The sequence below is a fragment of the Nematolebias whitei genome, chromosome 12 (assembly GCF_014905685.2).
Source record: "Nematolebias whitei isolate Nwh7 chromosome 12, NemWhi1, whole genome shotgun sequence".
Lineage (NCBI taxonomy): Eukaryota > Metazoa > Chordata > Actinopteri > Cyprinodontiformes > Rivulidae > Nematolebias > Nematolebias whitei.
Genome location: NC_056509.1, coordinates 34399047 through 34424688, shown reverse-complemented (window position 1 = coordinate 34424688; position 25642 = coordinate 34399047). Strand labels below are relative to the sequence as shown.

General features: G+C 38.2%; 1 protein-coding gene across 1 annotated transcript; it reads right to left on the bottom strand.

Annotated features, from left to right (window-relative positions):
- Positions 1-193: 193 nt before the first annotated feature.
- On the bottom strand, positions 194-25642 carry cdc40 (cell division cycle 40 homolog (S. cerevisiae)). Its single transcript, XM_037685475.1, has 15 exons — positions 25430-25642; positions 25059-25145; positions 23898-24027; positions 23703-23789; positions 23441-23580; positions 22811-22907; positions 21573-21712; positions 20107-20181; positions 19150-19195; positions 16625-16726; positions 13917-14032; positions 12072-12205; positions 6746-6822; positions 1994-2138; positions 194-487 (listed from the first exon to the last, which is right to left on the bottom strand). The coding sequence occupies exons 1-15, from the start codon at positions 25619-25621 to the stop codon at positions 310-312; spliced, it is 1746 nt and encodes a 581-aa protein (XP_037541403.1). The 5' UTR covers positions 25622-25642; the 3' UTR covers positions 194-309.

Genomic DNA, 25642 nt, shown 5'->3' with positions numbered 1-25642 from the left:
GACGTTCTCGTTTCAAAGAAGCAGAAACAAGTGCTGCTCAGAATGGGAGGCCACAGCAATTTTATTTATCTTAAATGTTTTTTTTGTAATTTAGTATATATATATAAAAAAAATCATTTTAATTTAGCACAAAAGAGGCTTCCTGTTTTTGTATTTGTGCAGAAAAAGCATTTACATTTTGAGCACTAATGGCAGGGTAAAAAAAATACACTTCTGCAATAAGACTGGATACCAGCCCGATGGCTTTCACTCCAACAGTTTCAGGGAGTCTGCAGGTCAGACGTAGGAAGCCACAGTCCAGAGTAGATCTTAGTCCCAGAGTTTAATCTGTCCATCCCATCCACATGTGATCACCTTGGATGTTTCGTGCGGATGCCACAGGGCGCTGATGCACACCTTATCGTGAGCCTTGATCCTGTGGTAGAGCTTGGTGGTCTTCCAGTCCCAGATGTTGAGCTTTCCATCTGCATCCCCTGACACTACGTAGCTGGTAGGAAAAAAAAAAAAAAAGGATGAAAGGATGAGAACTTTAATTTAAAAACGTCTCTCCTACACATGCCAAAATGTTGGAGCAAGAATTCATCCTTTCAGTCCAGTCAGAGGAATGTTTCCATGGATACGGAGAGAAAATGAGGGCACCTGCTAACTCACATGGGAAATAGTGGGTGAGAAAAATGGCAAATAAAAATACATGCTCAAACGAGTGTACCGTATAGTAAAATGAGGCAGCTGGACTGCTGTAGTTTGAGTTTCTTGCAAAGATGATTAATCTCTTTTATTTTTTTATTTTTACTTCACAGCTTTTTAAAGTGACATAAAAAAAAGGAATAAAACACAACAAAGTGAGCAGAGGTAGCTGAAAGTTCAGAGCATTTATAATCAGTTTACACCAGTTTTTCAATTAATACAATAAAGTATGTCTCACAGTTTGTGTTTTATGTCAGCTTTACTACTTTTGTATTGCATCTATGTCATTTAATCTTTAAAGATAAATAACTTATTTACTAAAAAAAAGTTGTCACGACTTGCTTCACTTTCACAGGTGTGTTTTTATTCTTACACGTTACCTAGAATTTGTTCAACATCTGTTTTAATTCATTTTTGTGTAAATGTGAATAAAGAACCAACACTATTGTTTTTCTGTTTGTTTTTACGAGTGTTATTTGAAAACGAACTACTCTTGTCCTTTTATATATCAAATAATTCATCTCATTCAGGAGATGGATGCTGTGACTTTTACTTTTTGTCATTTTTATACTTTTCCAAATATAAATTACATAATTTATATTTTATTATTATTTTTACATTAAATTATATAAATGTTCATTGGCTTCATGTCAAGTCCAGAATTGAATTCAAAATCTTACTTCTAATCTACAAAGCCCTCAACAACCTAGCTCCATCTTATATTACATATCTTATTGTTCCATATTTTCCCAACAGAGCACTTCTTCCTCATGAGGGAGTTTTTCCTTTCCACTGTCGCCTTCATGCTCGCTCAAGATGAGAGTCTGCGATTGTGAGTTTTCCTCAGATAAATAATGTTATTAACTTACTTTTTTATATACATGGATGTTTCTGTTCTGTGCCCTGAGATGACTTCTGTTGTGACTTGGCGCTATATAAATAAACTGAAATGAATTTAAATATATAATATATATGTAAATTATATATATATAATATTGAGATATGTTCAATCTCCTCAGAAGCATTTTTCTTGAAATCTACTCCAACCATTGCTACCATTCTGCTCCTTTTAACTTCTTTTGCTTTTAGCAAGCCTTTTGCTAGATTTAGCTAGTGTCCAGCTTCCTTTAGCTTAAATAACTTAGTTTCAGCTTTATCAGCAAAGTCTTTTAACATTAAAGCATTCCCAGTATTTTCACAGAAAATACAATTTCTTTAGTTAAATTGAAGAATTTCTCTTTCTGACTTTTCCAAAGGTATCACCGTCTGCTACCAAAATAAACACAGAGAGAACATAAATGTTTACCTCATGTCTGGAGAGAAGTCCACCTGGCAGGCATAGCCGGCCACCATGTGGCCCTTGAAGACTTTCTTTTTGTTCAGTCTGAAGCGGTTCTGGGCTCCAAAGATAAGAATCTGGTTATCCATAGACTGACATGCCAGCCATTTACCTGGGAGTGAAAACCAGGAAAAGTGATGTAAACAAAAGCTGGAACTTGTGATACTGAAGAATCCATTAGAAGCTGCGGTAACATGGCTAAACAAAGAGAAAAATAATATTTAACATTAAGGTATTCAGATTATAAATGAAACACAACGTTGAGTTAAGAGAAGAAACAGGACTAAGAATTTATAGCCAAATAAATAAGGCTGAAAATTGTTTATCGGCTCACTAGCTAGTTTCATTTACAGAACTCTGTACAGCTAAATGTAAGACAAGCAGCTCATTGGATGGCAGATTGGGGTAATTTGACGCCGTTTTCTACCATTGGGTTGTAAAATTAGAGGAAATTTAGTAGTATTAGAGTTTTGAGATAAATAGCTGAAACGTGAGTTAAGAACAAGAAGAAAAAAAAACTTCAACTCTGAATCTGAGTGGCTCCGAAAAGGGCATGAACTCATCATTCTGCTGTTAATAAATTGGAGAGATTGAAGCAATTTAGGAGAAAAAAAAAAATGAGAAGGGTCTTTTCATCAGTGGGTGCTTAATTAAGATCTATTTTACAGCGTTTCAGTTCTTGACAAGGCGACAGTCTCAAGTCACTATGTGGCTATAAGACGCAGCAAGTGTTACACAACTCACTGCACTTCTTAACACCAACATCATTAACGTGATACAAAAGAGAAAGAAGCCATGTGTGCGTGTCTTCTTAAAAACATCGGCGGAAAAGACACTCCTGCCCAGGAGTGTCAAACCTAATAGGTTCAGGAGATTGAAAAATAGCTTGAACTATTTGACCAGAGCAGTAGCGACATGTTTTTTCAGTGAAATGGAAAAAAAAGATGGAGGAAATAGGAGAGAGGTGGAGGACGTGGCGCCAGTGGGGGTGGGCTGGGTTCCATTTAAGCGTGAGGGAAAACTGAATGGCCTCCCACTGAGAACACATTCATTATTCACAGGCTGAGGAAAAACAAATCATGTTGGGATGGATAAGAACGATGCTCAGAGGAGGGAGGGGAGTACAGAGAGAAGATGAGGAGGTTAAGTTCAACTGCAGACAAAAACTCAGGACGTGCGTAATAAAAAAAAAGACTGAAGTGGAAGAGTTCTTAATTCTAGTAATGTTTAGCTCACAAAACTTTTCCACACATCATGAATGCCCTCTTCACACCCTGATCTGTCTATAATCAGCCTCTGACAGTACCTAAAGGCAGCACAATCACTGCACAGCACTGCATAAATCAGAGTGGTAATTCCAACACGTCTCCGCTGAACGGTTTTGCCTTGAAGGAACAGATTGACGTCTGAGAAAAGGCACAGAGTCATTTCCTTGCCAGGTTTTAATGAGAACGTCAAATCCGTGTTCGCATCTGTATGTTAATTAAGCAGGAAACCGTTTGCTGACGTTGGCAAAAATAAAAACGGCAGACCTGAATCAGTCCCAGCACCACCAACCTTTCAAATTCTAGAAGTCTCGCTGGAGTGTTTTAGAAATTCATGTCTTGCTTGTTGTTTGGGTTTTTTTTGCACGCTCAGCAAAGAAAATGACTTTTTTGTTTGTTTTAATCTTTTCCATCTCTAGCAGACTAGATTACAGTAATTTATACTCATGCAGGTACAGAACTGTGTTACACTGAGTGGTGCGTTAAAAACCGTCTTCTTTTACTCACCTGTACTGTTTAAAAGCAAATCATAGAAACTGCTGTCTGAGTGAAGCTTGCTGCGTGATGAGCTCTTCAAATGTTGTGCATGCTCTGCTCACACAGTAGAAAGTCACCAAGCGTATCTCGCTTTGACTCTGTGTAGGAGCTGCAGCTTGACTTTAGTCAAACTAAACGTTTGTGTAAAATTGTAGCTGAATAAAAAAAAATAATAATAATAATTATCTTTTTTTATCTGCAGCTTCACACTTCTATTAAATGTTATATTCCTCCTCTAGTTTGTGGTGTGAACGAAAAAAGCCAATGTGTGAACCCTGCAGTCTTTTTTTGAAACAAAATTATTCTTGCAAAAAGTTTCGAGAGCATTAGGATAACTTAAAACGGCTTTCTAAATCATAAAAGTTAAAAACCGATTAAGTAGTAAAAGCGGGAGTATCATCTCAGAGATTCATTGTTAGCTCAGAGGAAGAAAGATTTAAAAAAAGACAGGTAGGATTCAATTAAAAAATGTGTCCAAATTGTTAATTCGCCTGATAATGATCTAATGAAAGATTGTTTAAAACCCCCAGAAGACCTGCAGCCATACAACAATAAAGCTATAACATAGACTATAAGTTCAAGTCTTTTTTTTTTTCCTTTTTCTTTTCTGCTTCTCACAGCTGTGAGGGATGCGAAAGCTATAAAAGTGTAGTCATTCATCAGAACAATGATCCAAAGCATACAATCTCACAGAAGAAAAATCTATATTGCAGGCGTAAACAGACGTTTTTCAGAGACTAAAGCTAATCTTACAGCTGCAATATGAAGCATACAAATTTCGAGGGAAACATATTCCAACAAAAATATGAACTGCATAACATTAGATTGTTTTTTGCCCGTGTACCTTCTTTACATTTCAAGTGGTTTAAAGTCTTTGAATGCACTCCTCTACTGTTAAAATATTGAGAAACTGCACATTCGAAGCAAATATAGGACAGAAAATCAGTCCAGGTTTAAACTGTAGAGATCTACGATTAACTGGATCATTTTGTAGGGATGCACAATATTATCGACATGGTATTGGCCAATATTAGCGTTAGAATGAAATATCGGACATATGATATTCATCAAAATAACTCATCGATATATGTGATTTATCGGTCTAAATAAAGGTTGATTGAATTGAATAGAATAAAAGGTGCTGTGTTTATATATATATATATATATATATATATATATATATATATTAGGGGTTGAATCGACTAGTCGATTCTAGGAATCTCACAAGTTTTTTTATTTCACGTCGACTAGTCGTAGTCAGTGATTGTGTCGCCAGGCGCTGGCTAGACATGTCATTCTAAGCCGGGCCCACGCCCGTGCCGGCCCGGCTAAATTAATGTGCTGGATGGGCGGGCCGGGCTTTTGATTGCGTCAGCAGACGTGCACGGCCGACGATCCAATTCGGATTGTCAGCCGCGTGCGGCCGATTGACTGCGTGTTGACCGGCCGGTTGAAAAAAGTAAAAAAAAAAAAAAGTGCAGATGGCTCACTGCCAGCGACCCACCTGAAGCTCAACTGGACTCAGCCGCTGCGTTTTTTTGGTTTTTAGTAGCCTCTGTTTTTAGTTTTATTTGATTTAATCCACTGTGGTAGAATCCACCACCACCCATCCCCCGTTTTTAGTTTTGTTTTTTTACGTGACGCACGTTTCTTTCACTTTAGCAGCTTAATAATAGTTTTGGTTTTCCTGAGACTTATTTACAGTATGATAAATGGTAGGAGCATAACTATACGCTCAAAATGTTTTGTTCTTGTTTTTTTTATTGTAAATAATAAATGACTTTTTTTGTGAATATGATATAGCGTCTTGAGTTCCTATGACGTCATCGCGTCTAGTCGACGTCGACTCGTATCATGTTGAAGTAGACTTTAAAAAATATGAAGTCATGCAACCCCTAATATATATAAAAATGCTGAAATGTAGCGCATGTTATTTGGCATTTTTTGCCTGTTTGAACTTCCCATGCTGTTACACAATTTTTTCTAGCAAATAAGCCTAAATAAGAGCGCTATGTTCTGACAAAGGAAAGAAGCTGACAATATTTTTTGCACTTTTGATTTTATTTGTACAAAGCTGGCTTTATAGAGATTTGAGTTGATCGTTAAACTTGTACAACCACGTATTGAGCTTCTGCTTTAAGTTCATTTTTAATTTAAGAAACTGTCAAGTAATGCACTACTACTTATGCGCTTTGCACTTGTCGCTTGTGAACAGGTTGAGTTTAGATTTGTGAAAATGTGCAAATTTGCACTGTTCGAGTGTTGTCATTGTGTTAAAAGTAAATGTCATGAATAAATTTGACACTAAACATAATCCAAGTTGAAATGTTACATCGTTTTCAGTCCCTTTTTGGCATCTGCATTTGGTAGCAGTCCAAATTGACAAAGACCATGCAGAATAATGTAGTATTTTAATTCCACAGCAGAGAAAGCTGTGTAGTCTCTGTAAGTAGGTCTAGGAACATAAATATATCGGGATTGGTATTGGATCTTGGCCAAATAAGTTTGAACATATTGGGATATCGGCCAAAAATCCAATATCGTGCATCCTACTATTTTGCAAAAGAATCACATCAACCTTTATGCAAAGACGCAACCAAGGCATAAAAAACATTTAAAGAATAGATACGGAGGTCAAATACAGAATGTAGAAAGTTGGGTTAAGGTGAGAAAGGGCCCTGTGCCCTAAGACTTAGTGGTGCAGCAGGTATCTTAAACAAGGTAAAAACGATATTTACTCTCCTGGTAATAAAAGGCCTGATGACTGTGTATCTCTACATCTGTGAACAGAATTGGCTGATTTTATTCCTATTAGAAATTATCAATATTGAACAGTACAAGTCTACTTCAATGTGTTAATGTAGGTTTATACTGTCCAGGGTCAACTGCACTGTGTTTTGTGGTTATTTTCACTCACCATTGGGAGATAGTGTCACAGCTGGCATCGAGTGCATACTGGGCTCAGCGATGTACTTGAAGTCCACTGGGATGTCCCTGAACAAGGCACAAAGCATTGTTAGTATATGAAGGGGGGGTTAAACACCTGATGGAAAACCCTGTGACACCCTCAAAGGGAAACATTTTCAAACACGTTATTTAATTATTTCACCTTTACAGCCGTTTGCACCAGCTCAAACCACTTCCCTATTATAGTTAAAATATGCAAATAACTCCAAGAAACCCGAAAGATGCTTTTGATGTTGAACCGTGACTATTACCAATTATGTAAGAATTCTCTCTTTGCTCTTTCACACAGTCGCCAGCCCTATCAGGCTCTGCTGTTTCTTCATCTAAACTAAGATAGGCATTTGAGGTATTTGATTTTAATGGGTCTGAACGAGACATTAAGGCAAGTTCCGTTTATATCCATCAAATTCTTTAACTCGTCTTGAGGGACGCACTGCAAAATAAAGCAAATGTTAGAAATGAGTCCTTCTGCTTCCTTCTGTAAGTTTACATCCAGTACGTGTTAGGAGTTAAAATCCTGAATGTGTCTCGCCATCTGCCAACATTCATTTAGCCACAGAGAAAGTCATAGTTGTTTCTTTCTGTGGTAAATAACAGCTGGAGCTGACTGCACAGTTTATACACATACGCATGGCAAAAAAAAAATCAGAAAACTAATAAGGAAACAAGAAAAGCAATGAGGGAAAAAAGGACTCAAACTTAAAGATAGCAATGCAAAACAAAGAGCAATTTTAAATTAGCTTTAATTTGCAAGGCAGACGACCTGCAGTGAGACTAATAACTGCAACCAGTAGGAGAAAGCAAACGCACGTGTGCACGCACACAAAACAGTAGATGCTCATGGAACTTCCAAACACATAATTAGGACACCTGCAGGGTAAATTAACTTTTCCTCAAAAATGACCTCTACAGTTCATTCACTGTAGAGTAAATCTCATAAAGCAAATATTTATTTGTTGTCTAATTATGTTAGGGAAGGCAGGAGGCTTTTTAAAAGGAAGTGATTTGCAAAAAAATGGTCATAAACCGGAATAAAGTGTAGACATCAATCAAGTCAAATTTGGGCTGAAACGAACTAAAACAAACTCTTTTCGGATGTAGAAGTTTATGACAAGCCTGCAATCTCATTAAACTATTTAACTTGTCCATATCGTCCTAAATAACTTTACAAGCAAACTTCATCACTCTCTGAATGTTTTTTTAATGATCACTAGCCAACTCCTTTTGCTGGCATTTTCTGGTTTATTTTTTATTGATTAGATTTGTTTTCCAGGGAGCACAAGCTTTCTGCTCCCCTATAACAAATCCCTGCAGCAGATCTTCTCCTAAAGCAAGATTCTGAATTACATATAAACAGGTATGCTCTTGAACCATGCCTACCCTGCTCCTTCCTGCCAGCATCTACTTATTCTGACAATATGAATAAGCTTATGGCAGTCCATCTCTCTCTCCTTCAGGTCCTGCTCCTTTCAGAGGGAGCAGGGTCAGCCACACGGATTCTTCTTCCCCATTTTGCTGTTTCGTGTATCGTGTTGTGACATGGTGTCTTCATATCCTGTTGGATCACATCCATCCACCTTCGTCTGCCGTCACCAGCTTCACTGACCCAAAACTTCTCCGTTTAATAGCCTTTTTACCTTGTTGTCATCTTCCATTCGCTGCACATGCCCATACCATCTCATTCTTGATTCCTGTGTATCTTATCCATGACGCATGCTGCACCAAGCGTTTTTCTGACATGGTCATTTCGCCGTCTATCCTTGAGGGATATTCCAAGAATCCCACGTAGCATCCGCATTTCTGTTCTTTCCAGGAGTTCCTCTTCCTTTCTGTTTAATGTCCATACCTCAGCTCCACAAAGCAAGACTGGGCGCACCATCATCTTGTACACTTTCCCTTCAATATGAATCGGCATCCTTTAGTCACAAAGCACTCATGTCAGCTCTTTCCATTTCTGCCACGTCGCACCAATTCTGTGTTTAAAGTCGTCTTCACAGCTTCCTTTGGCATTTATCGCCGACTCCAGATATTTGGAATGTTTCAACCTGCTTCAGTACATTTCCTCTATTATCAGTAATTCTTAAGGTCTCGTTAGCGTTTGAGCAGACCATGGTCTCTGTTTTTGCTACGTTTATTTAGCAGTCTGTCCCGACAAATAATGAGTTTACTCAAGACTGCAACTTGTCCTCCAACTCTGACCCAAAAAAAGTGTTTATTTTTCTTTGAAAGACATTTGCTAGACATTTTTAAATGGATTGTTGATGTTGATTGATTGATGGGGCATTTTGTTGACTAGCTCGCAGCATTTCTCTTAGCATTATGGTGCTCTGTAACAGAGATGGACCTGTTGATTAGTGAAGCAGTACTAGGCCTGTCGCAATAAATAATAAATTAATCGCATGATAAATGAAAATTATCGACCTCATTTTCATTTATTGGCTTTATTGTTTCTTCGTGTCTCTCTCTTTCTACTGAAGACACTGGATGACAAAAGGCTCAACTCCGGTGCTTTTCACTGACCCCTTCCTTTCTCTTTTCTATATAAATTCTATTTTAACCACCCAAAATTGCGTTTTGGATCATTTAAAGCAGCTAAGCTTAGAAGATAAGCTACAAGCTAAGCTAACAGTCCGACTTCAGGGGAAAAAAACCTCCGTCTTGTCAAAGCTCCAAAATTCAGGGTTGAAACCTGTGCCTTCGTGCAAAAAGTTGCTTTTCTCTGCAAAAAGAAGCTGAGAACTTGTTTATTGATTTTTTTTATTAAAAGATCTGTGTGAAAAATTCTATGCTAAAGAGCTCAAACCACACTGAGCGTCCGCCGTTTTGAGAACTGAAAAAAGAGAGAGACAGCCCATGTCACGTCAAGGGGCCTCCCTCCCATTTTTTTAAAGAGACACGCTGCTCGCTCCCTCACTATCCATCCTTCGGTTCAAACAGTCTTATACTGCCATCCGGTGACAAACAAAGGTACTACACTCAAAACAAACTAACATTTCCTCTTAAATTTGACAATAATTACTAATTATTGTCAAATTTCAAACAATGTTATCGTTTATCTCAATAATTTCTGAGACAATTAATCGCCCAGCAAAATTTGTTATCGTGACAGGCCTAAGCAGCACCGCTGGGTCCCGTCTACCCTGCCAAACCTCACACACACCTCACATGTGCACACATAGATGAAACTGATAGCAGCTGCAAATGCAAACTGTTGTACTTAAAAGTAAACAAACTCAAAATCTTTGTGCTGATCCCCCCCTCCCCCATTTCCCCATCTGATAAACCCTCCCCCCAGACCAGAAACTTAGGATAAACTCTGGCTTGTCTTTAAATATTAATCATCTTAGATAAAATAACACCGCTCGTTCATCACCACAGGACCAATAAATGTGCCACTTGTGATGGTCTCTCTCGGTTTCTTTGATGCAAATAAAAACCGCAGGAGGGCATACAACAATTAAGAGCCCAAAAATCAAGCACAGTCTAGCTAGAACTGCAACAGTGCAAGCTTAGGTTTTGTTTCAGCATATTTCCATAAAGTTTAAGGCCAATGTATAATTAATTGACCAGGTTTTCTAGCAGGGAGTGCATTGTTTCAAACATGACATGAATAGTTAGTAAAACCTGAGTATCAATAATATCTGTTGGCTGAATTTATTTATATAAATTACTAAAGCACAACATTTATGCAGGTGTAGTCAGGTCAGCAGATTTGTATTGGTCACACATTGGACTTTGTGTTCCTTCCTTTAAATGGACTCATAAAGTGACAATCTGTGCCTTTTTTAAAGCAGAGTTTTTCAGCTGCTGTTTTCAAATCTATACTTGGTCAGAAATTCTGGACTGTCATATCACATAAGGATCTTATTGATATTTTCTTGTAGACAAACAAATTGAAAGCTGAAGCGCAGAGAGGAAAAAGACGAGACAAACAGCAGGCTGTGTAACAGACAAACACGAGAAGAGGATGAGTTATGCAGCTTGAATGGTTTCCACCGGGGTTCATCATGATGAGAAAAGCTCACGTTAACTTTCTAGTCCCACATATTTTCAAACACCATTATTACTTTGATATTTGGTTTGATGAGCTTTAATGATGCCTATTAAATGAGAAAGAGGAAATAGAATAAATAATGAAGGTCTGAGCCTCCGTGAAGATTAGAACAAGTTTTACGCAGGTAACAACTAAAGATTTGTTGCCATGAATCTTTATGTCTGTGTGTTTAGTCACTAGAGATCGTAATGTGACAAGCTATGGAGGAGCTGAAGGAGGCAAAGACAGCATTGTTGGTTTATCCTTCTGCAAATCAGTAATCAAACACTATATTCTGATACAGAGCATCAATTTGTTAACAACTCTAATTCCAGAACATTCTGTTAAATTATTTTGTTCATTTTAATGTTTTATACAGTAGTCCATTGCTACTTCGTGGTTCGTTTATTGCGGAATCGCTCCATCAGTTTTACAAAATAAGATTGGATATGACACAAAATTGGCTGATTGATGGATGAGCTGCACGATCGGCATGGCATTTTTATTTAAAAGGAATTCTTTTAAATTATTTAGCACCTGCTGCACATTTGTGCAGCCCAGAGCTGCAGAAAAAGCTTCCTCCTGCAGCTTTGTGCAGCCCTTACTGTTGCAGGATAAACTTCCTCCTGCAGCTTTGTGCAGCCCTTACTGCTGCAGGATAAACTTCCTGCTGCAGCTGAACAGCTGATCAGCTGTTCACTGTGCAGACCGGAGGAGTGGGTGAGGCCAAGAGCGCTTGCAGGTGGCAAAGAGCAGTGGAGGCAGGGAGCTGAAATCGTGACATTCTGTGCTCTTTTAGTGCATTTAGTTTAGAAACATTGTTTAGAATACTGCAAGTGTGGGAAGGGTTTAAAACACCTTTACATATATACACACGCACCAAAATAAACTACTACTTGTACTACTATTCCTACTTCACGGTTTTTCACTTATCGCGGGTCTTCAGGGTACGAATCCCTTGCGATCAATGAAGGACTACTGTATTTTGCTTGTGTTGTCCTAATAAAGTCATAGCTTTTTGGAATTATGATCTCTGGTTTTAACAGGCCAGTGTTGAAATGTAGAAGCCATGACTCAGCACCATTATTTTCTGAAATATCCAAAGGTTTGTTGAGTTCTACTTCTTAAATTACTGCTATTGTGTGGAGAATCAACCAGAGCTTAAATGCATGTTTGACAATCTGTGTAAACCAAATGTTAGAGAGAAAATATGTGGCTTGCATGGAAAAACGACTGTACTCACCACTCCCAAACTCGAAGACTCTTGTCGTCTGACGTGCTGACAAACCGGCGGTTCTCATCAACAAAGGTGATGGTGTTGACAGCACCCAGGTGGCGATCGTACTCCTGAACCACCTCGCCTGTCCTGATGTCCCACTGTCACACACACAGGAGCAGAAAGCAGGTAAACAGTGTTATCTAGGGTGAGCCGAAAACAAACAAGGATGATTAAAATCTATTAAAACAATCCTAGAAAAGCACACATTTTCATAAGGAGAGCAAACAAAGAGGAGATTAGATGAATAGAGCAGCATTAACTGTGCCAGTGCTGTGTATTTATTTAACAGGAGTGATTCACAAACAGGCTTACGCTTCTAATTTTCAGAGAATTGCATGAATTAAAATGTAAAGATAACATACAGTTAGCTCCCCAGACAACTAACAAAAAAAAAAAAAAAAAGATGCAACCGTTTCCAGTTTCATTTGTTCCCTTTTATTTAAAGCTTACCCTTGGGGCGAGGAGCCATCTGGTCTAAAAAAAACCTGGAGGGGAACTGCATGATTTAACACTAACCCTGATTGCCGGGCCACACTGTAACAATGGACACTAGTCAGAATAACAGTTATGATCCAAAGTTTGTTGTCACATTAAAATAGTTCTTCCAAATTATTGGTTTTTTTTTTTTTTAAACAGATTGCTGTCACAAATATCCAGTTTTTTTACATGTAAGAATTGAAGTACTTGTTCTAAGACCTGTTTACCTGAAGCTGTTATATGATGGTTGCAAATTTTCTACCCTTTTTTTTTTTGTTACACAATATTTTCTTCCTTTTGCCTCTTTTCTACCCTTGAGTTGGCTGTGATTAATGAGTTGCTCTAGTCCTGTCAGCCACTGCCTCTTCTTGCACCCACAGCAACAAACACAAGCGCTGAAGTATCACACACAAGTGGATTTCAAAGTCCTGCGGTAGAGTTGCATTCGGTTATAAAAAAAATCCAACCCCGTCCGAGCCCGTAGGCATTTTGTCCGAACCCAACCCGACCAATTAACGGTAATTAGAGGCCCGAACCCGAAAAAACAAAAACGGGGTTTTTTTTTTATTAAGCTTTTACTGCCTTTGTAAGCAAATCAGTTTGATGATAGTTTTAAAAACATATTTCAAAGAAAGTGAGATAAGATTTCTTGTTTATTAACAAGTCACCAAATGGATATTAACAAAACGATTAGCCTAAAAAAAATTAACTCTAAAGATAAGCTATTATAACCATGAACAAAAATATTTTTAGAGCAAAATTATTAGGAAAAATATAGAACAAGGCTATTTTAATTGAGCGCGCTGCTCGCTTCGGCTTTTGTAGCTTCAAATGCTGCAACTTCCTTCAGTGCAGATGGCAGCAGAGGGCGGAGTGGGATACGTGCGGCCGATGATCCGGTGATCCATCCGACTGGTCAGCGGATACATGCAGTCGATAATCCAGTGATCCATATGAAGCTTAACTGGATATTTTTTTTGCCTCTTTCAACTGGCCGGTCAGTAGACGCGCACAGCTGATGATCCATTGTCTATCTGAAGCTTAAGAAGTTTTTTTTACCTCTTTCAACCGGCTGGTCGGACCTGAGCGTGCACCTGACCTGACACACATCAGCAGGTTTCACTGTGCTGGCTTTGTATAGTGAGTTCTCCCATTTTTAGTTTTGTTTAATAATTTCCAGCTCCATTATGTCACTTGTTGTGGATCATTTGCAATTCCTCAGATGTGTGATAAAAGCAGGGCGGGCGGGGCCACATGTGGAATTGTTGCGCAATGCGCCTGCGCTTCTCTCACCTTTCACAGTCTGATTAACAGCTGCACTCTATGCTTTACCTGAACAATCTTTTTATCCGACATGCCAGCCACAAAAAGATTCTGCTTGTCTTCGTCTGGGTTGAACTTGACGCAGTATGGCACCTTCCTGTTGGTGAAGCGGGCGATACACTGGCCTGTGAAGGGAAGCAAAAGACTGAGATAAAAAATATAAAAAATCCACGGCTGATTTTCAGAAAGGTGCAGTCAAGTTGCCTAAAATTTATAGACCCTGCTGAAAGTCACAGACTGCGTAACCAATCCCTGCAGGTGGTGACAACTCAGCTTTAACTGAAAATACTTTTTTTTTTTGTTTATTCTGGAGATACAATTCACCACTAAGCAATTCCAAATACTGTGGTATAAAATGAGAATGAGAGCAGGAAAACAAATCAGCTGCAGCAAGAACAATTATTAAAAGGAGTTAATTTTGTTTGCAAACTCTTTCTGAAAGAGAAGTCTTTGGATGGTTTGGCTTCAAAAGGTGGGGGAGTTTACTCGTGTCTGCCCTCTGCTGGAGAAGCAGTTGTGAGCTCAAATAAGTGGCAATTATGATGCATAAAGCAAAGAAAGCTGTAAAGTCACTAAATTTACAGACATAAACAGATATTTGTGCTCATTACTTGATCTATGAGAGAACTGAGTTCCTGTCTTAAGAAATACTACAGAAATGTCAAAATATTTAAGGTCTGGAATGACCACCACTTGAAAGAATTAAATACTGACAGCATAAGAAAATTTATATTTTTAAAAGCATAGTTTGTTTTAAAATGGCATTTTGCAAAAGTATTTAATTTAAAACCTGTTTTTTTTTAACAGTTGTGTTATTTGGGGTTAAGCACTTTCACAGATTTAATATTCTCCAGGCAAGTCATAAGTTACAACACTTCAGTATTTTTTATCTGCAGTGTGTTTTCTTGACTACTCAATTAAATCAACATAATGAAAGATATCCATTCTGTCATCTACAACCAAGATACCTCTAAAAAATAAAGTTTTATTTAATAAATTCACCTGTGCAGAAAGTATCCATTCTAAAAAATAAAAAAAAAGGGTTCAAATAAATTTATGTCTAAAACCAGGGCGGTACTTTCTATTTAATTTTAACGGCTTAAAATTTAAACCAAAACTTTTTTCGTTTTTTTTTAATAATCTAAAACCAGACTTTAGTTTTTTTAATATTCAGGCACACTGATATTAACTACCCAACAATTTTCAGTCAGGTCATCTGGACAGTTTCTTTTTTTGTGCTGGGCTTCATGGATAGAAGGTGAAACGTTACAGCACAAAAAAAAAAGAAACGGTCCAGATGACCTGACTGAAAATTGTTGGATTGTATACCTGGATTATTGAGCATGGACTTTATTGATATTAACTACCGGTATTTGAATGTGCAATATATACGGTACACGGTAGAAATTAGACATTTAGCCTACTGGCTAACTGCAGTAATGATGTGTCTGATGTAAAATCAGAGTTGCCAGATTTAATAGTTACTTTTTTGAGTTGAAAACTGTAAGTGGTGTTAAAGTCTTGTCTTTGAGAGCTAAGTAGCGAAGCTACAAGCTAACTGTGGCCGGATTGCCGTAGTGTTGCGGTATTCGGATGCATGCGCAACGCTGTGTTCCGTCAAAAGTTGTTTTTTTTTCCGTCGAAAGTTAAAGTAAGCGTTGGTCAGCTTTAGAGAAACATGCTCTCTGATCTGTAAAAGAACGCTGTGTTGTGTGATTTTACTGCAAGACCCTCTGGTCAAAGCCACAGAGGAAACTGGTCGCCATTTTGTGTCAACTCTCCATTAAAGCGGAAGGAGACGTCAACTAGAGGGTTGGAGGGTGAAGTGTTGTCAGTGTACAATGCTGCTCTGTTATTGTTCATTTCTTAAGTGAAAAGACTGGAAACTGTTGAGTTAACAACATATTCTTTTGTTTAAAACATATGGCTAAAACTACATTAATACATCCATCTGTCCATTATCTTTTATCTGCTTCTTCCATTTTGGGTCACGGGGGTCGCTGCTGCCCATGTCCAGCAATCACTGTGCAAGGGGCGGGGTACACCCTGGACTGGTTTCCAATCCATCACTGGGACACATAGAGACAAACGAGACACACAACCATTCACTCTCTCACTCACACCTAGGGACAATTTAGAGTTACCAATCAGACTAACATGCGTGTTTTTGGTCTGTGGGAGGAAACCAGAGTACCCGGAGAAAACCCACGCATGCTCGGAGAGAACATGCAAACTCCACCCAGAAAGGCCCTCGGACCAGGATTTGAACCAGGGACCTGCTCGCTGAGAGGCAGCAGCTCTACCAGTTGCGCCAACGTGCTGCAGAAGCCTAATACTTGATTAATGAATTATTTTAAAACTCTCTGGACCTAGTGGTGGAATTTTCTTAATTGAGATTATTTTGTGGTATAGCAGTTTTCAAAATAAATGATGGCAAAAGACACCCTATGCTTTTGTTTTCATTTCTATTGAAAGTTTTATACAAAAAACATATTGTGATATACATCGTTATCGCCACCCTTCACAATACATATCGTGATATGAATTTTATACCATATCGCACATCCCTAACTGGTATCAGTATATATATTAAAAGTTTGTAAAAAAGCAAAAATTACAATCTACACGAGGCTGCAGGCTGAGCACAAATTCTATTTATTCAGTCGTGTTGAAGAACGTGTAAAAACAACAGAGCAGTGGTGTGAGGCACAGCCTACCTGTCTCGGAGTCCCACAGTTTAAGGTATCGATCATACGCTGCGCTGAGAAACTGGGTTCCAGTGTTATTGAAGCAAATGTCTCGCACTGCTTTGCTGTGACCTAACACACAGACAATGTTCTTAATTAGACAATGATTCAAAGTTAACTTTATACACGCATCAGTTTTATGCTGTTCAGGCAGAGATATTATGAATTATCCTTAAAGTAAGACTAAAACAAAAATTACCAGCTTCAATCATCTCTTCAACGTGGGGGAAGTGGTGGCGCAGAGGTTAGAGAAGGCAAGCCTGTGATCAGGTTGCCAGGTAGGAAAGGTACAGCACCCTCATTTGCCCCAAACTAAGCAAAGCCCTAAGCTACCCCCCACTCCCACCCTGATGCCCTAGATAGCAGCTCTCTGCTCCACACATGTAGGTTATGGTATCTTGGTGGTCAGTGCGTCAGGAAGGGCATCCAACATAAAAACAATTGTTAAAATCTTTATTTGAAGAAAAAGGGAGTAGAAAGAGGAAGAAAAAGCATCTCTTCAACTGCTTTACATTAATTCTTCTAATCTCACTCACTCAACATTTGGCTCTTCTTCATACAGCGTAGATCCCTGTGGTCTCAGGACAAACAGATTCCTCTTGTTATAGTTAACTTTTTTTAATCAAAGGTTTGCCGTTTCCATGGCGATAACAGCCCACTGAGGCCAAACGTCTGCCTGCACAATTCCTCCATCCTAGTCTGGTGGCAGACTAAAAGTAATGCCACTGTTGCAAAAAGGTTTTGAATTGTGCAGCAAACATTACTCCAGAAAGCAGCAAACACCTTCCATGTCCCAGAATGATGAAAACATCTAAATATAATTATGTGTATTTAATTACTTATATCCCCAGAACAAGTGTAAATGTTTTTCTTGTTTGGTGATTAAAGTAAATTGCACTTTTTTTTTCTTTTTTTTTTAAGTAAATTGCACATGCTAACCAAAACAACTGTTAGAAAATGAAGGACCAATGAATCACACCTCATCTTAATTTCTTAACAAAATTAAATAAAAATAAATTAAAAAAAAGCTAAAAACTGGAAAAAAAAAAAAAGATGGTTTAGAAAAAGAAACATCACAGAGAGCAGGTTAAAACATAAGTACGACGGAGCTTTAGGGCCACGCAAAAAAAAAAATACAATTACATTGCCACATTAAAAAAAAAAAATTTTAAGCCATAAAATTACGAGAATAAAGTCGTACAAGACTTCTCTTTTTTTTTTTTTTACAGCTCTTGTTTATGTTTTTTTTTTTTCCACGAGTCGGATCCACTGTCAATCAATCAAGTAGGCGTGTCAGCAAATGACCAATCTGAAGCTAAATGTCACAATATTATCCGAACCGAACTCCGACACATAATACAGGGTTTACGCATTTTAACTGTGGTAAAATGAAGAATGTTGAGCATCTTGTTAAGTTATACTTTGGTACGGGTTTGACAAATAAAGAGATAGTTAATCTGTCGGCACATCAGCATCAGATTATTATCAGTATCAGGACTTTGAACCTGCTTACAGTAAGGTGGTATGCTCTGATGGGCTGCAGCCCAGCTCTCTGCACGTAAGGAGCATTTAGCTTCGGATTGGTCATTTACTGACACGCCTACTGAAATGATTGACAGATCGCATTGTGGATCCGACTCGTGGAAAATAAATAAACAAGAGCTGGCTGTAAAAAAAAAAGTTTTTTTTTTAAAAGTCTCGTACGACTTTATTCTCGTAATATTAAGACTTATTTGACTGTATTCTCATAATTTTATGTCTTAATTTATTTTTTCTTAGCGTGACCCTAAAGCTCCATCGTACATAAAAAGGTGCAGAAACAACGTGTAAAAGTTGAATATCTCTACAACACAACCAGAGTTCCAAATCTGCAGAAGAAAAAAACTAATATTGTCATCAACACCTTCTTCTTGGAACGCATACAGGCAGACACCGACATCCATTCACTCCTAAACTGTGTCTTCTCTCTCTGTTCACCTCTTCCTCTCCATGCCTTCAGCCCTTTCTCGCCCCTTGTTCCCTTTCAGCCCCATGGCTGCTGAATTATGCATGTTCTGTGAAGGAGCTGACAAGCAGAACCACAGCTGCAATCTCTATTCTGACAGGGTGCCGTCTTTGGGAAGAGGAGGAGGAGGGTGCCCTGCATGAATTAGCTATGCAACCCCTCAAACTCCATAGAAAAATACTAATAATAGAAAATAATAAATTTAAAAAAACTGCATCTCTGTCAGTAGACACTAATGTTCCAGCACTGCTGAGCTTACAGTCTGTCACCGCGCTGTATTTCCCACAAGGTTTGGCTTATTTAGACCTTGAGCTTTTCGTCATGTCAGCATGTTTAGCGATGACCCATTGTTGTTCGGAAAAGGTCCTTGTTAAGCGGTAAGATACTTAAAGCTTCCTACAAAGAACAAGTGAGATTTTGACTCTACCACATTAAAATTCTGTATTTAATTTTGGATTCGAGATTCAGAATAAAAACTCGCCCTACTTACCGATAAATGTACGAAGACACCTCCGCTCGCCATACACCTCCCACAACTATGGAGACAACAGACAACACATGAACAACCAACTTATATTATTAGATGTTTATTAACACCTAAGATGTTTCTTAAGGAAGCCTTCTACAAGCCTAAAAAGGATGCATCTGGTCTGACAGAAATTTACATCAATCCATTCATTTATTGTTTTTTTTAACCTGCTTTATGTACACCCAGTCTTCGAGGGTTCAATCCTGCATCCATTAGCAGCCAACTCACAACGCAAAAAGAAAAATAACTAGCAAAGGCCTTGTCCACATAGAAACAAGTTTTTCCAAAACAATCCTTTTTTTTGTCTTTTTTAAATTATTATTTATTTTTACAGATAGTCTTGTATATGACCAAAAAACGGCAGAAATCACCATAGCAGCTATGCCAGGCCTGTATGTGGCGCTGTAAAGCTGCCATCAAAATACACAAAGAGGAAACCAAGCATGGAGCATGAGCAGGAAGCTTGCACGTTGGGTACAAACTGTCAACACCAAACTCAAAAGTTCCCCCCCACCTTTTCTCACTTACAATGAAAGTCAAGCACTGTACGTAGCGTATGTTGGTGTTCATTAGCCTTGTGTGCCAAATGGAATAAGACAATATATTGAGGTTTAACTGTAGCGCTGCAGTAGCTTGGTGGTCAGTGCTGTGGTCTTATAATCCTGAGGTTGCAGGTTCGAGCCCAAGTTGTATCAGGAACGGCAACAGTGTAAACAATTGCCAACTCTTTCATGCGAGTTTGCTCGCTGTGGCAACCCCTCAAGAAGGGGAGTAGCCGAAAGAAACTTACTATTAAGGTTTAACCGTAGCTAAGCAACTAAATAGGCATTGATTTCATAAGGCTGAATTTTGGCTGTCTACACAAAAACATACGAGTGACGTTTCAAGGTCTTTTCACTCGGCAACATGATTATTTACCTTGATCTTACAGTCCATGGAGCAGGAGAGCAGCAGATGACCAGAGTTGGGGAATAATCGGATAGCACTGACACCCTGGAGAATAGGCAGACAGGACAAACATTTAACTTGAACTTTTTGTTACAGAGACAATCATTACTGTTACTTGTAGTTCTGGTAAATATATTAAGCTTGGCATCATCTTTCCCAAAAGTAATAATTAATATTACCATATTTTCCAGCGTATAAGTCACCGTTTTTTGCATAGATTTGTCAGTTCTGCTACTAATATGCCAAAGTGACTTATATAAGTTTTTTTTCCATATTCATAACACAATTTTTGACCGACACTTAAAATTTCAAAGTACTGCACCAGCGAGACCTCCCGTGCACGCTCGCTTCACTCAGCTGGTGCAAGCGGAGGAACGCTGGAGAGCTAGCGGCTCCAGCTGTGATGGATGGCGCCCCGCCACCCAGCCGAAATGAAGCTCTTTCAACCATTAAATAAGTGCATAATAAATACGACGGGTCAGCGGTGACGCATAATAAATGCGACTTACACGCCAAAACGACTTAGATATGTTTTTTCCTTCTTCGTGATTCTTTTTTGACTGATGCGACTGATACTTTGGAGCGACTTATATGCCGGAAAATAAGGTATTTTTTTTACTGTGATTTACTGAGGTGGATATTAATTTTAATTTTGTGTTATATTTCACTCAACTCTAAATTACAATTTGATTGCTAACAGACAGAAAACACTGTTATCATCACATCTGTTTGATGTTTCATGATATGAAACACTGCATGATTTGATATTATAACAAAATGTTCGGATTATTGCTATTACAGTTGTTTCAAGAGGCACATGAAGTAAACCATAATGCACCAGGAACAGACGGCACATTTGCATAGCAGATGTTTGTTTATCTTCCCCCAAATAGAAATTGTCATGAATTCCCTCAAGATAAAGAAACAATTTTCAAAAGTGTCACCAACTTTTCAGACGTGGGAAAATCTATACCAATTATGTTGATATCAGCATTTACACGTGTTTGTTATCTTTTCTAACCTCTTTGTATTTCCAGTTGGACACCAAAAGCTCAAACTCCATAAACAAAACAAATAGGAGCCAATTTAAAACTTGAATGGTTCCTTTTCCCCGAGGCATACTGGCAAATCAAAAGCTTGAATCGGATATTTTATGAAATAACTAAATGTTTGCCTTTACATCTGAATTTAGACACAGTTTTGAAAGACTCAAAATAATCTTGAACATGTAAGAGATGAAAAGATTATATGTAGCTGCTATTATTTTATTATAAAAAATACCTGGCTGCCTTTTACTGAAACTCTTGGAAATCTTACCAATATTTGGAGTGTCTTGCTCTGCTTACATTTTTTGATTTCAAACGTATTCAATTAAACAAATTTGACTGCTTCACCAGAAGCTTATCATTACGTGCAAAGATGCATTTCCCACTGACCTTGGTGTGTCCAGACCAGACATGAATCTGTTTCTTTGGGAGGTAACATTTATCCGGAGCATCCGGGGACCGCAAGTTGATGCCCACATCCTGTGGGACATGAAGGTATGACCTGCCCTGGTAGTCATACATCTCTTTAACTATGGACAAAAAAAAAATACAGAAAATGTGATGGACACCTTTAAAATGGGTTTAAATCTTTAAGTGTGATAGACGGATTCATTGGATGAAATTTTTATATTTTTTTTTTCTTCTTTCGGCTGTTTCCTTCTTTAGGGGTCGCCACAGAGAACTAAGTCGCACAAAGACTTGGCAATTGTTTTTACACTGGCTGCCCTTCCTGACGCAACCACAGACCACCAAGCTACCACAGCCCTCTGTGTGGAGCAGAGAGCTGCCATCTAGGGCGCCCGGGGGAGCAGATGGTAGGGGTTAAGGGCCTTGCTCAGGGGCCCAGAGTGGTGTAAATGAGGGTGGAGACAGGTGTGGGTGCTTCACCTATCCCACCCACATTTTGATGTTGTTGGTACTGGGAGTTGAACCGGCAATCTTCCGATCACAGGCCCACTTTCTCTAACCTCTGCGCCACCACTCCCAATGGATGAATTGGATGAAAATATATTTTAAATGCTTAAAAATATACACAATTTAAAACAAGATGGTGTAATTTCATCAGCAATTTTTGGGAACATCATGCTGTTTCCAAGCACTGCTCGCATTTAACTCACAACAGAAAATTTGACTTTAAACTTACAATAAATTTAAAAAAAAAGGTTCATTTTATACAAATTCCACTAGAGTAGTCCCTCGCTACTTCGCAGTTCAATTTTTGCGGTTTTTCAAAGTAAGACTGGACATGACACACAATTGACTGATTGATGGATGAGCCGCACGATCGCCACGGATTTTTTTTAATTTAAAATAAATTATTTTAAATTATTTAGCAACTGCTGCACCTGTGTGTAGCCCACATGTGCAGGGAGAAGCACCCTCTTGCAGCATGTCATAAACTACGTTCTGCAGCAGAGAAATGGATGTGGCTGAGAGAGCTGGCAGGTGGCAGAGAGCAGAGTTCATGACATTCTTTGTGCTTTTAAAGCGTTTAGAGTTTATAAACAATGTTTAGAATATTGCAAGTGTTTCACTTATCGCAGGTGGACTGAGAACGGAAATCCCGCTATAAACGAGGGACTACTGTATACGCCTTTGACCTTCAAAATTTAAGAAATCCACTGTACCATGGAGAATGGTCTTCTCCTCTCCAGGAGCCTCTTCTTCATTCTTTCCTTTCTTCTGCCTTTTGGCTGTGATTTCATCCAGTTCTTTTTGCTCTTCCTGTACAGATAAAAACAATTGAAAATTACCCAGAAATTATCCAATTTTATTTAATTAGACATACAGTGGAAAACTAAAATTTGTTTAATCTCAAATGGATGCCTAAATTTGAAAGCCTGAGGAGGTTGTGTGGGCGACTAGGACCATACAGCCAAGGAGAAGCAGCAAATGTTGCACCAAGTGTCTGATCGGCTCAACAAAAATGCATTTACCAACAGGGTAAAAACAGGCAGAATAGATGCTACTGCAGTAATTTTGTAAAATGATAGTGGGGCACTACAAGAGTTATTTCAGTAGTCACTTAAAACAACTGAAAGGAGGCAAATTGTGTTTTGAAAGTGAATTATCTGCAGCACTACGGTAATAAACATAAATGTAAATGCCGTTTAGTTGGACGATTTTATGTTAGTCTAACACCGACTGCCTGTATATCCGGCATATCATCAAGCACTGATTCTCATCATCTCATACGGAGTAGTTAATGTATTATTGTCTCACTACCCTTTTACACAGAATATTAAACAAAACATCACCTCTGAAGGTTTGGCCACATCTTTCTCATCCACATATTTCGCCCATGGCCCAAGGAAGCTGTCAATTTCTCCTGCATCTCCACCTTTGACCTTCTTTCGTTTCTCCGACTTCTTCTGACCAGTTTCAAACACAGTCAGTCCTGAAGGGACAACAGCTCATGATACATCTATCACGGATGTTTAATACTTTATAATATACACTATTTTAGTTTTAAAGAAACTGAATAGGGCATGCATAAAATTAACAATCAACAATGGTTACCTTTGTTTTTCTCAGCCTCATCCACTGCACCAATGTAGCTGGTGGAGGATAACTGGTGTGTGTCAACAGAAGGATCTAAAGCATAACCTGAGGAAGGAGTGTAAGATCACCATTGTTTAAACTGGGTCAGTGGACTGGTCAAACTATACAAATGATGTTTAAACAATGTAAATAAACAAATATAAATTATGTTACCAAATGAGGAGAATGTCCTTCTTTGCTGTTCAAACATAAAGTCATTGACGTGAGCAGGTTCTGCATAGCCAGATAACATGTTTCTGGGAGCAGCCATCTGCTGGGTCCTATATGGGTTTACTGGCCCAAACTAAGAGGAAATATTGAAAAATAATCATTTGCAATGCATGAAATGAACTTTCAAAGACTCTAACAAAGGAAAATGGCTTTACACAGAGCCACTGACTGATTCATGTATTTTTTGGACATCAATGATAGAAAACTTTTGAACCAACAAATTAAAGGATGAATGTCTGAATGAGTGGATGAAAAAAAAAAACAAGTACTAATTACTTTATCCCCATAAAAACAGTTCTTCTGTGTTTTAGAGCAGTAAAGGCATCACTCAGCAGATTTTCTTCTACTTTTAATAGGCATGATGGATGCGGTTGAATATACAAATTAACAATAATTCTGTCACTACTGTTGCTATGCTTTAGATAATTTACCTTCTATTTAAAAAATGACCCACTCGTTACCTTTTAACACCTCCATAACAAAGAACCAATATTGCAAAAATTAATGTTAAATAAAATCATGCTCCTCTAACCTCCCAGCAGCTCGGACTAACCTCACCTCACCTCACTCAGGTTTGTTTTAGAGGAGAACTTTTCCAAGCACATTTAATGCAAATATACAAGTAGTTGACAATGTTGTATGCAAAAAGCAGCAGTTCTATCTGCATAATAAAATTACTATGCTATTGTTGAAAATACCATAATCTTGTCAATCAAGGGTTAAGGTGTTTAGTGGCAATAAAAGCAAATAGGCTATTGCTTGAACCAACTGAAGTGCAATGCTAGAAAGATTTAATAACACGTTTATGCCTCAAGAATTATTTAGCTTGGGATTCACTGATTAAATATCAATTTTGCATAATTTCAAAGAGTGCATATGTGGAAAAAAATAAAGCTGAGGAGCAAGGGGATCTTTAAACACAAATAATGAAAATTTAATTGAAGTGAAAAACATGAATTAGATTTGAAAGAAGATCAAATTCACGATGATCTTAAAATGTTCTGCAACTGCAATACTTTAATGTATGCCACATGCAATAATGTTAATATGATAATAACTCTCTGTATGAGTAAGACTGCACAAACTTTGTATATTTTGTCTTACCTCGGGTGCAAACATGGTTTCAAATGTTGGGTTATAGGAGACTTCTTTTAGTGAAGGGTCCAAGTGTGTGCCAGTTTCGACAGACTCCTGCCAAGATAAACAATCAGGCAATCGGATTATATCAAATAATTATGTATAGTTTAGCAATAAACATCAATAGGACAACTATGAAACTAATACTCTGTGAGTTGAGGCAATACGTGTTTTCTTATGTGATTTTTACTCATATTAAAACTGTTCATTTGAATTTAAAACTCATTCAATCGAATTCAGTTTATTTATCCAGCGCCAAGTCACAACAGAAACAATAAACTAACCACTATAGTTTCCGTTCTACGCTAACGTCACTTAGCTTGCTTTCATTAGCTTACCTTAACGGCGACCTCAGGGGCCGAATTTAAAACAGACAAAGACATTGCGGATCCACTCTGTAAAGGTTTAAGATGAGCCGTAGCGTCCGGTTCCACCGAGTCAACTTTCCTGACACTGGTACTGGACTCTGACTCATTTTCAGAATCAGAATCGCTACCGTAAGAAGCGAGGGAAGATATGGCGGCAGACATGTTGAATGTTATGAACTGCCC